Source organism: Neovison vison, chromosome 1 (assembly GCF_020171115.1).
Source record: "Neovison vison isolate M4711 chromosome 1, ASM_NN_V1, whole genome shotgun sequence".
Lineage (NCBI taxonomy): Eukaryota > Metazoa > Chordata > Mammalia > Carnivora > Mustelidae > Neogale > Neogale vison.
In genome coordinates, this window is record NC_058091.1 from 219,159,714 (window position 1) to 219,172,561 (window position 12,848).

A 12,848-nucleotide genomic window follows, 5' to 3' on the forward strand; every position below is an offset into this window, starting at 1 on the left:
GGCTTTGTCAGGCCCGGACTTTCGCTCCGCACCCGGGAGGGTAGGGGCCCGCCCCGCACCTCGGAGCGGCGGTTACACACTCAGCTCCGCCCGCACCTCGGAGCGAGCACACAGCTCGGAAAGGTAGCAAAAGGTGTGATTACTCCCACCGGAGAGTTCTCATCGCAAGGTTGCCATTCTCTTCCCTGTTTTTGAAAAGTTAACAACGGATAAAGGGAGAGTCATGTATGCCCAATGATACCTGGCCGAGACTATATGTTAGGAAACAGTTAAAAAAAGAAACGAAAAGAAATTCAACATTTTAATTTTGATATAAATTAAATACTTTCCAAAAAGCATCTAAAATAGTCCACTGTACAGCATATAAAAATGGTACTTGAGAAGTTAGAGACCATAGAGAAATTGTGGATAAGGCACAAGGTTTATTTACACTCATAATTGCATGCTAAACTGTTTCATAATTCATATTTACAACCCCATAAAGTTTTAGTATTCTGAGTTATTCCTTCACATTCTTTGATATTTGGCATAATGTTCAAACACACATCATTCACACTGACCTCCTCTCCCAACCACTCACAAGACTAAATAAATACTAGAGAAAAAAAATTAAGATATTATTTGAAACTTGATCTGTTTACTTCAAAATGACAGAGAAGTCAGTTTCTTGTGCTGAAATACTACAAGAGTGAAGTATTAAGCTGTCATTCATTTGAAAAGTATATTATCTCTGTCCAAATACCACTGAATAAAATAAATGCACATGGACCTGCCAAGTAGCACCATGACCGGCAGGCTGGTTTCTAGGTCCCATCGCTCTCATAGTCTTCTATTATCAGCTCTTCTTCTTCCATGTCTTGTGCGGAAAAGCGCTGAGGCTGGCTGGCAGGCAGTTCACTCCCACTATTTTGACTCAAAGGCAGACAGCACGTTTCAGTTTCCGCGGTATGAGTGGGTTCACCCAGACCTTCCTCAGCAGGCTGCCCTCCTCCATTAAGATGGGCTTCATCTCCACTGTCTGGATCTATCAATCCAGGTTCCCGGTCCGTCAGGGTTTCCATTTTCAACCTGCCAGATTCATAATGCAGGCATCATAATAACGAAAAAACAGGTTATTTTTACATTATGCCATGCGTGTGAGAATTATGAAGCCATCTCTAGCCTTTCACTTACCCTGACTGAGCTCGCTATTTAGTCAAGCCCTTTAGTTTATTTCATGGTATAAAATAGTACAAGGTAAATGACAATATGTGAAAAAATCATTACAACTTATAATATAAATGACTTGATCAATGACTTTGCTAAACAGTTCTTATAAATTAAAAAGAAAAATTAAATAGAATAGTAAAATGGGTAGGGGCACCTGGGTGGCTCAGCTGGTTAAGTGTCACACTCCTGATTCAGGCTCAGGTCATGATCTCAGGGTTCAGATCGGCTCCACACTGAGAGTGGAACCTGCTTAATATTTTCTCTCTCCCTAGCCCTCTGCCCGCACACATCCATGCACTCTCTCTCTTAAAAAAAAAAAAAAAAAAAGAAAGAAAAAAAATGGGTATAAATGGGAGAATTTACATAAAAAATAGAAATGGTAACTAAATTGTTCAACCTAATTAGTAATTTTAAAAATTGAAATTTTTAAATTTCGCCTGGGTGGCTCAGTTGGTTAAGCAGCTGCCTTCGGCTCAGGTCATGATCCCAGCGTCCTGGGATCCAGTCCCACATCCGGCTCCTTGCTTGGCAGGGAGCCTGCTTCTCCCTCTGCCTTTGACTGCTACTCTGTCTGCCTGTGCTCACTCACGCTCTCTCTCTCTGACAATTAAATAAATAAAAATCTTTAAAAAAAATAAAAATAAAAATAAAAATTGAAATTAAAATAATGAACTACTACCATCATCTTTAAAACTGGCGAAGACCTGGGGCACCTGGGTGGCTCAGTTGGTTAAGCCGCTGCCTTCGGCTCGGGTCATGATCTCAGGGTCCTGGGATCGAGTCCCACATGGGCTCTCTGCTCAGCAGGGAGCCTGCTTCCTCCTCTCTCTCTCTCTGCCTGCCTGCCTCTCTGCCTACTTGTGATCTCTCTCTGTCAAATAAATAAATAAAATCTTTAAAAAAAAAAACAACTGGCGAAGACCTTATTTATTTATTTAGTTAGTTAGTTATTAAAGTTTCACTTATTTACGTAATCTCTACACCCAACGTGGGACTCAAACACGAGATCAATCTCTACACCCAACGTGGGACTCAATCCCGAGATCAAGAGTCTCATGCTCTTTTGACTAAGCCAGCCAAGTGCCACAAGACCTTTTAGGAAGATTTTAATAAAACCCAGTGATGCCAAGAGCTAGGAGAAAAGAATATATTGATACACTGTAAGTGGACATAAAACTGGCAAAATATTCCTGGAAGTAATCTGGTAATATAGAATAAAGGCTTCAGAAAAGTGTATATCTATGGATCCAGCAAGTTTATTTTTAGGAATACATTCTATGTAAATAGCATTTGATGTTCACAATGATTAAAGCTACAAGGAAAATTCTGATAAAATTGGAAATAAGCTAAATGTACAAAAATAAGGTGTAGGTTGTATTACAGAAACTAGAGAACTATTAAATATTAACTATCAAGCTATATATTAATGTTTAATATTGTCAACATGAATCAATGATAATATTAAATATGGTCATCATGATTGTTTATTTAAATAATCTCTATATCCAATGTGGGGCTTGCACTCACAACCTGAGATTGAGAGTCTCATACTCTATCTTCACTGTGCCAGCCAGGCATCCCTAAATACGGTCATCATGAATGACTATAGTAAATAGCACTGACAAATCTTGTCTCCCAAGTTAGATCAAGTAGTTGAACCAGTAATAGCAGTTAAAATGCCCTTTTAAAACTTTTTAAATCTGACCTTACAAATAAGCTAAGTAGAAATGAAATATAAGTATTGTGTTAATCACTGTATTAGCCCAGAAGTGATTTTGGAATAAAAGGAATAGCACAAATAAAGATTTACCTCTCTATATCTGTGGTTTGGTTTGGTTTGGTTTTTTAATTTGAATCTACTAAGAGAAGGAAGTTAAAAAAAAAAAAAGAGTGCTTTTGTGGTAGTTGTTGGTCAGTGCAGGCTTGAAACACAGGCTAAGAACACCTCTGGGCAGGAAAGGTGAAAAGGGGTTTCCACGTATGCAAGATTTGTTAGATGAAGAATTTTTAAAATCCCCTTACTTTTATGATTGTGAGCCAGTGAAAATATATGTGAGCCAGTGAAAATATACTGTTATATGTAATAAAATGATGGATCTACAACACAATCATATGGTCATTAATCACTGGGAATAACATCTATTTCTTAGATTTTACAGATAAATTTTACTGGCTGTATACTTAATAAATAGGTAACATTCAGTGGACATTTGAAACAGGTTTTTTTTGTTTGTTATCTGCTTTGTTTTTTTTAAGATTTTATTTATTTATTTGACAGAGAAAGATCACAAGTAGGCAGAGAGGCACGCAGAGAGAGGGGGGGGAGAAGCAGGCTTGCCGCTGAGCAGAGCCTAACGTGGGGCTCGATCCCAGGACCCTGAGATCACGACCTGAGCCGAAGGCAGAGGCTTAAGCCACTGAGTCACCCAGGCGCCCCTTGAAACAAGTTTTTAAAATTAATTCAGCTTACCTTCCAAAGTGTCGTTTCAGAGGAAGCCTTCCAATATCTTGAATAAAAGAAATCTGAGCTGAAACAGATTTTTAAAAAGCTTTAGACAGACAATTCTCTGAAGATAAACAAATGGACAAGCACATGAAAATCATGAATACTCTGGAAAATTCAAATGAAAACCACAGGATACCATTTCACATCCTTTACGATGTCTATTATTAAAAAAAAGAAAAAGAAAAAGAAAAGTTTCTTAAAGATGTACAGAAAGTGAAACCCTTGGGAATTGTTAGTGGAAATGTAAAATGGTATAACTGCTGTGGAAAATGGTAAGGCAGTTCCTTAAAAAATTAAATACAGAATTACTGTATGACTTAGCAATTCCATTTCTGGGTATATACCCAAAAGAACTGACAGCACAGTCTCAAAAAGTATTTGTACACCCATGTTCATAACAGCATCGTTCACAATAGCCAAAAGGTGGAAGCAACTTATACGTCCATCGGCAGATGAATGGATAAACAAAATGTGGTATATACACACAATGTGGTATTATTCAACCTTAAAAAGGAAATTCTGATACATGTAATTTTAAATATATATTCTTTATTTTATTCTGGCGGGGGGAGAGGGATAGAGGGAAAGGAGAAAGAGAATCTTAGGCAGGCTCCACAGCCAGTGTGGAGCTCGAAGTGGGGTTCCATCTCATGACCCTCAGATAATGACCGGAGCCAAAACCAAGAATCAGATGCTTAAATGACTGAGCCAAATTGGTCCCCTGACATATACTGTAATACAAATGAACTTTGATGCCATGCTGTGAGAAGTAAGTCACAAAAGGACAAACACTGCATGAGTCCACTTAGGTGAGGTACCTAAAGTAATCAAATTCAGAAAGAGAAGATAGGGGGTGGGCAGGGAGTGGGAGGTAGTGTTTAATGTGTGTAGTTTCAAATATGCAAGATTACAAAGTTCTAGGGATTGGTTTTACAAAGTGAATACGCTCATCTCCACTGAACTACATACTTAAAAATGGTTTAAGATGATAAGTTTTTATATTCTGAAAAAACATTTATTCAGGAAAATCTAACAACAAGAGTCTGTGGCATTTGAACCAGGACTCACTCCATTGCTTCTTTAGCTTTAAGATTAAGATTTTTTTTTTTAATTTGACATACAGAGATCACAAGTAGGCAGAGAGGCAGGCAGAGAGAGAGGAGAAAGCAGGTTCCCTGCTGAGCAGAGAGCCCTATGCGGGGCTCCATCCCAGGACCCTGGGATCATGACCCGAGCCGAAAGCAGAGGCCTTAACCCACCAAGCCACCCAGGCGCCCCACTTCTTTAGCTTTAGAGAGACTTCACGCTAGGTGGGTGCAGCCAAGGACCCACAGGACTCCTTCCCTCCTGTGGCTAGCCAAAAATTCAGGACTCCCTTTCCCCAACCTAAAGCATGGAAGCTCTATCCTATTAGAACAGCAGGCTGAGAATCCTGCTTCCTCCTTGAACTACAATGGCCCTCACCCAAGTTCCTTCTTTAGGGAAGTGGGTCCACACTGTGAAGTTCCCAGCCATGATGATCAGAGGCTACATACACTTGAGCACTCACCCAGAACAGTGACTCACTATAGGGGCTCAAGAGTAGATTTGAACTGGCTGAAGAAAGAATTAGTCAGCTTGAACAGGACTGATAAATACTGTGTAATCAAAGAAGAGAGAGAAAATGGAGAGAAATGAACAAAGCTATCAGAGGTATGTGGTATACCTTTAAGCATAAATAAAAGACAAAGAGAAAGAAGTAAAAAGTAAATAAATAATGTCTAAAATGACATGTAAAGAAATGGGACAAAAATGATAAGTAAAACATATATATATATATATATATATTTTTTTTTTTTAAAGTAGGCTCCACACCCAATGTGGGGCTTAACTCCCACCCCAAGATCAAGAGTTGCATGCCTCATTTTGCAGTGGGTTGAGTGCCCAACTCTTGGTTTCAGCTCAGGTCACGATCTCAGGGCTGTGGGATGGAGCCTGAGGGCTCTATGCTCAGCGCTGAGCAGGCCTAAGACTCTTCTCTCTTTCGCCCCGCCCCCCCCCTTGCACATGCTCTCTAATAAATACTGGGGGAAAAAAAAAGTTGCATGCTCTACCAACCCAGCCAGCCAGCCAGGCGGCCTCAAAACATTTCTTCTTACTTTGTTATGTTAGTCACCATACAATACATCATTAGTTTTTGATGTAGTGTTCCATGACTCATTGCTTGCATATTATACCCAGTGCTCCATGCACTATGTGCCCTCCTTAATACCTATCACCGGACTAACCCATCCCTTCTACCCCCTCCCCACTAAAACCCTCTGTTTGTTTCCAGGAGTCCATGGTCTCTCATGGTTTGTCTCCTCCTTCATTTTCCCCTTCCTTCTCCTAATGTTCTCCATGCTATACCTTATGCTCCACAAATAAGTGAAACCATATGATAATTGGCTTTCTCTGCTTGTCTTATTTCACTCAGCATAATCTCCTCCAGTCCCACCCATGTTGATGCAAAAGTTGGGTATTCATCCCTTCTGATGGCTGAGTAACATTCCATTATATACATGGACCACATCTTCTTTCGCCATTCATCTGTTGAGGGGCATCTCAGCTTTTCCCACAGTTTAGTTATTGGGGACACTGGTGCTATGAACACTGTGGGGAGCATGAGGTCCTTCTTTTCACTACATCTGTATCTTTGGGGTAAATACCCAGTAGTGCAATCGCTAAGTCATAAGGTAGTTCTATTTTTAATTTTTTGAGGAATTTCCACACTGTTTTCCAAAGTGGCTATACCAACCTGCATTCCCACCAACAGTGTAAGACGGTTCCTCCTTCTCCACAAGCTCTCTCAACATTTGTTGTTCCTTGCCTTGTCAATTTTTGCCATTCTGACTGGTGTAAGGTAGTATCTCGATGTGATTTTTTTTTTAATTTTATTTATTTATTTGTCAGAGAGAGAGGGAGAGCGAGCGAGCACAGGCAGACAGAGAGGCAGGCAGAGGCAGAGGGAGAAGCAGGCTCCCCGCCGAGCAAGGAGCCCGATGTGGGACTCGATCCCAGGACGCTGGGATCATGACCTGAGCCGAAGGCAGCTGCTTAACCAACTGAGCCACCCAGGCGTCCCTCGATGTGATTTTTTTTAAAAAAAGATTTTATTTATTTATTTGACAGAGAGAGATTACAAGTAGGCAGAGAGGCAGGCAGAGAGAGAGAGGAGGAAGCAGGCTCCCTGCTTAGCAGAGAGCCCGATGCGGGACTCGATCCCAGGTCCCTGAGATCATGACCTGAGCCGAAGGCAGCGGCTTAACCCACTGAGCCACCCAGGCGCCCCTCTCGATGTGATTTTGATTTGAATTTCCCTGATGGCTAATGATGATGAACCTTTTTCATGTGTCTATTAGCCATTTGTATGCCTTCTTTGGAGAAGTGTCTGTTTATGTCTTCTGCCCATTTCTTTTTTAAAAGATTTTATTTATTTATTTGACAGATAGAGATCACAAGTAGGCAGAGAGGCAGGCAGAGAGAGAGTGGGGGAAGCAGGCTCCCCGTTGAGCAGAGAGCCCGATGCAGGACTTGATCCCAGGACCCTGAGATCATAACCTGAGCCGAAGGTAGAGGCTTAATCCACTGAGCCACCCAGGCGCCCTGCCCATTTCTTTTTTAAAAGATTTTATTTATTTATTTGACAGAGATCACAAGTAGGCAGAGAGGCAGGCAGAGAGAGAGGGGGAAGCAGGCTCCCCACCGAGCAGAGAGCCCGATGCGGGGCTCGATCCCAGGACCCTGAGATCATAACCTGAGCCGAAGGTAGAGGCTTAATCCACTTAATCCATACGAGCCACAGTGGCCCTTCTGCCCATTTTTTTTACTTGGTTATTTGTTTTTTGGGTGTTGAGTTTGAGAAGTTCTTTATAGATCCTGGATATCAGCCCTTTGTAGTGTCATTTGCAAATATCTTCTCCCATTCCATGGGTTGCATCTTTGTATTGTTGACTATTTCCTTTGCTTTTCAGAAGCTTTTTATCTTGATGAAGTGCCAAAAGTTCACTTTTGCTTTTGTTTCCCTTACCTTTGGAGACGTGCCTTGAAAGAAGTTGCTGTGGCCAATGCTGAAACTTACTATCTATGCTCTCCTCTAGAATTCTGATGGATTCCTGTCTCGCACTGAGGTCTTTCATCCACTTTGAGTTTATCTTTGTGTATGGTGTAAGAGAATAGACCAGTTTCATTCTTCTGTATACAGCTATCCAATTTTCCCAGCACCATTTATTGAAGAGACTGTCTTTCATCCATAGGATATTTCTTCCTGCTTTGTTGAGGATTACTTGACCATAGAATTGAGGGTCCATATCTGGGCTCTCTATTCTGTTCCACTGGCCTATGTGTCTGTTTTTGTGCCAGTACCATGCTGTCTTGGTGATTATAGCTTTGTAGTATAGCTTAAAATCAGGCAACATGATGCCCCCAGCTTTTCTTTTTCAATATCATATCCTTGGCGCTTTGGGGTCTTTTCTGATTCCATACAAATTTTAGGATTGTTTGTTCCAGCACTTTGAAAAATGCCATTGGTATTTTGATTGGGATGGCTTTGGAAGTATAGATTGCTCTGGCCAGCAGATTTTAACAATATTTATTCTTCCAACTCATGAACATGGAATGTTTTTTTATCTTTTTGTTTCTTTTTCAATTTCTTTCATGAGTGTTCTGTAGTTTCTATAGTGTAGGTCCCTTGCCTCTTTGGTTAGGTTTATTCCAAGGTATCTTATGGGTTTTGGTGCTACTGTAAATGGAATCTATTCTCTAATTTCTTTTTCTACAGTTACATTGTTAGTATATTAGAAAGCAACTGATTTCTTTTTTAATTATTAACTTTATTAACATTACATCAATTGTTATGCATTAATAATATTAATAATAATTATTAATCATATTAATAATCATGTATTATTAGCCCCATTATTAGCCCCATACAGGTCTGTGAATTGCCACATTTACACACTTCACAGCACATACCTTCCCCCAATGTCCATAACCCAACCACCCTCTCCCCCTCCCCCACTCCCACCCCGCCAGCAACCCTCAGTTTGTTTTGTGAGATTAAGAGTCTCTTATGGTTTATCTCCCTCCCAATCCCATCTTGTTTCATTTTTTCCTTCCCTACCCCCCAAGCCCCTACATTGCTTCTCAAATTCCTCATATCAGGGAGTTCACATGATAACTGTCTTTCTTGGATTGACTTATTTCGCTCAGCATAATACCTCTAGTTCCATCCATGTCATCACAAATGTTGATTCTTTTGATGGCTGCATAGTATTCCATTGTAGATATACCACATCTTCTTTATTCGTTCATCTGTTGATGGACATCTAGGAGTTTGGCTATTGTGGACATTGCTGCTATAAACATTCGGGTGCACGTGCCCCTTCGGATCACTACATTTGTATCTTTAGGGTAAATACCCAGTAGTGCGATTGCTGGGTCATAGGGTAGCTCTGTTTTCATCTTTTTTTTTTAAGATTTTATTTATTTGACAGAGAGAGATCACAAGCAGGCAGAGAGGCAGGCAGAGAGAGAGAGGGAAGCAGGCTCCCTGCTGAGCAGAGAGCCCGATACGGGGCTCCATCCCAGGACCCTGAGATCATGACCTGAGCCAAAGGCAGCGGCTTAACCCCCTAAGCCACCCAGGCACCCTATTTTCAACTTTTTGAGGAGCCTTCATGCTGTCTTCCAGAGTGGTTGCACCAGCTTGCATTCCCACCAACAATGAAGGAGGGTTCCCCTTTCTCCACACCCTCACCAGCATCTGTTGTTTCCTGATTTAGCAACTGATTTCTGTACATTGATTTTGTATCCTGCCACATTACTGAATTAGAGTTCTAGTAATTTGGGGGTGGAATCTTTTGGGTTTTCTACATAAAGTATCATGTCATCTGCAAAGAGAGAGTCTGACTTCTACTTTGCCAATCAGAGTACCTTTTCTGTTTGTTGTCTGATTGCTGTGGTTAGGACTTCCAATACTATGTTGAACAAAAATGGCAAGAGTGGACATCCTTGTTGTGTCCCTGATTTCAAGGGAAAGGCTCTCAGCTTTTCCCCATTGAGAATGATATTCGGGGTGGATTTTTCACAGATTGATTTTATGATATTGAGGAATATTCCCTCTATCCCTATACTCCAAAGAGTTTTAATCAGGAAAGGATGCTGTATTTTTTCAAATATTTTTTTATGCATCAATTCAGAGGACCATACGGTTCTTCTCTTTCCTCTTATTAACGTGTTCTATCATATTGATTTGTGAATGTTGAACACCGTTGCACCCCAGGGATGAATCCCACTTGGTCGTGGTGGATAATCTTTTTAATGTACTACTGGATCCTATTAGCTCGGATCTTGTTGAAAATTTTGTCATCCATATTCATCAGGAATATTGGTCTGAAATTCTCCTTTTTGAAAGGGTCTTTGCCTGGTTTGGGGAGCAAGGTAATGCTGGACTCACAGAATGAGTCTGTAAGTTTTCCTTCTAATTTCCTTCTAATTTTCCTTCAGGAAAATAGGTTTTATTTCTTCTTTGAGTATTTGGTAGAATTTACCAGTGAATCCATCAGGTCCTGGACTCTTTGTTTTTTGGGAGGTTTTTGATCACTGCTTTAATGTCATTACTGGTTATTGGTCTATTCAGGTTATCCATTTCTTCCTTGGTAGTTTCTAGTTTTCCAGGAATGCATCCATTTCTTCTAGGTTGCTTAATTTATTCACATATAGTTGTTGATAATAATTTCTGATAGTTGTTTCTATTTCCTTGGTGTTAGACATGACTGTCCCCTTTCATTCATAATTTTATTAATTTGGATCCTTTCTCTCTTTTTTTTTTTTTTGATAAGTCTGGCAAGTGGTTTATTGATCTTATTCTTTCAAAGAAACCGCTTCCAGTTTCGTTGATGTGTTCTACTGTATTTCTGGTTTCTAATTCATTGATCTCTGCTCTAAACTTAATTATTTCCCTTCTAGTGCATGCATTGGGCTTAATTTGTTGTTGATTCTCCAGTTCAAGGTGTAAACATAGTTCGTGTATTCTGGCTTTTTCTATTTTCTTGAGTGAGGCTTGGATGGTATGTATTTCCCCCTGAGGACCACCTTTGCTGTACCCCACTGGTTTTGGACTGATATGTTTTTGTTCTCATTGGTTTCCATGAATAGTTTAAGCTCTTCTTTGATTTCCTGGTTGACGCAAACATTTTTTTTTTAAAGATTTTATTTATTTATTTGACAGAGAGAGAGAGAGAGAGAGAGAGAGAGATCACAAGTAGGCAGAGAAAGAAGGAAGCAGGCTCCCTGCTGAGCAGAGAGCCCGAGGTGGGGCTCAATCCCAGGACCCTGAGATTATGACCTGAGCGAAGACAGAGGCTTCTGAGCCACCCAGGTACCCTGACCCAAACATTCTTGAGCAGGATAGTCTTTAGCTTCCGAGTGTTTGAATTTCTTCCAAACTTTTTCTTCTGATTGAGTTTTAGTTTCAAAGCATTGTGGTATGTGACTATACATGGAATAATCTCAATCTTTGGTATTGGTTGAACCTGATTTGTGACCCATTATGTGGTCTATTCTGGAGAAAGCTCCATGTGCGCTGAAGAATGAGCATTCTGTTGCTTTAGGGTGGAATGTTCTGCATTTGTCTATGACGTCCATCTGGTCCACTGAGTCATTCAAAGCTCTTATTTCTTCGCTGATTTTCTGCTAAGATGTGGAGTGTTGAGTCTCCTATTAGTGATTGTGTGGAGTGTTGAGTCTCCTACTAGTGATGTATTATTATCAATATGTCTTTCTCTCTCTCTCTCTTTTTTTTTTTCCAGTATGTGTCTTTATTTTGGTTAACAGTTGGCTTATGTAGTTGGCTGATCCCATGCTGGGGGCCTAGATATTTAAAATTGTTAGATCTTCTTGTTGGATAGATCTTTCAAGAATGATATAGTGTCCTGTATCACTAACTACAGTCTTTAGCTTACTTTGTCTTATATGAGAATTGCTACCCCAGCTTTCTTTTGAGGTCCGTTGGCATGAAAGGTGGTTCTCCATCCCTTCACTTTCAGTCTGAATGTATCTTTAGGTTCAAGTGAGTCCCTTATAGACAGCACATGGATGGGTCCTGTCTTTTTATCCAATCTGTAACCCTATGCAGTTTTATGGGAGCATTTAGGCTGTTCATGTTGAGAGTGATTATTCAAAGATATGATTTTGTCATCATCATGTTGCCTGTGAGGTCCTTGTTTCTATAGATTGTCTGTGTAAATTTCTGTTCTATATCACGCTTGGAGTCTTTCTTTTATAGAACACCCCTTAATATTTCTTGCAGAGCCAGCTCAGTGGTCACATATTCTTCCAGTTTCTGCCCATCCTGGAAGCTCTTTATCTCTCCATCTATTCTCAATGACAGCCTTGCTGGAGAAGGTATTCTTGGTTGCATGTTCTTCTTATTTAGTACCCTGAATATGTCTCGCCAGCCCTTTCTGGCTTGCCAGGTCTGATGTTACTCTGATGTTCCTCCCTCTGTATGTAAGGAATCTTCCCCCAACTGCCCTTAAGATGGCTTCCTTGGTTCTAAGACTTGCTAGTTTTACTATTACATGCCAGGGTGCTGGTCTGTTCTCCTGGATTTTGGGAGGGGTCCTCTCTGCCTATAGGACACAAATGTTGTTTCATTTCCCAGATTAGGGAAGTTCTCAGCTATGATTTGCTCAAATATATCTTCTAGTCTTCTCTCTCTCTCCACCCCTCCCCTCAGGGATCCCAATAATTCTGACATTGGAACATTTCTGGCATCACTTATTTCTCTTTTCATGGATTTTAAGCCGTTTGTTCCAGGTCTCCTCCTGTTCTTTCTTTTCTATCCGTTTGTGTTCTAGGTTAATAATTTGTTCTTCCACCTCATTTACCCTAGCTGTTAAGAGTATCTGGATTAGGGGTGCCTGGTTGGCTCAGTGGGTTAAAGCCTCTGCCTTCAGCTCAGGTCGTGGTCTCAGGATTCTGGGATCGAGCCCCACATCAGGCTCTCTGCTCAGCAGGGAGCGTGCTTCCCCTCCCCCCCCACCTGCCTCTTTGCCTCCTTGTGATCTGTCAAATAAATAAAATCTTAAAAAAAAAAAAAAAAGAGTATCTA

The 12,848-nt window shown here is 40.6% G+C and overlaps 1 protein-coding gene across 2 annotated transcripts in view; it reads right to left on the reverse strand.

The window, feature by feature from the left end:
• Nucleotides 1-288: 288 nt before the first annotated feature.
• RAD17 (RAD17 checkpoint clamp loader component) overlaps nt 289-12,848 on the reverse strand; it is a 42,985-nt gene continuing 30,425 nt past the window's right edge. For both annotated transcript variants that reach the window (XM_044267680.1, XM_044267691.1), the window contains 2 exons: nt 3,680-3,737; nt 289-1,068 (listed from right to left, as the gene is read on the reverse strand). In XM_044267680.1, coding sequence (XP_044123615.1) covers nt 804-1,068; nt 3,680-3,737 — 323 coding nt within the window. In that variant the 3' untranslated portion in view covers nt 289-803. The remainder of the gene's footprint in view (nt 1,069-3,679; nt 3,738-12,848) is intronic.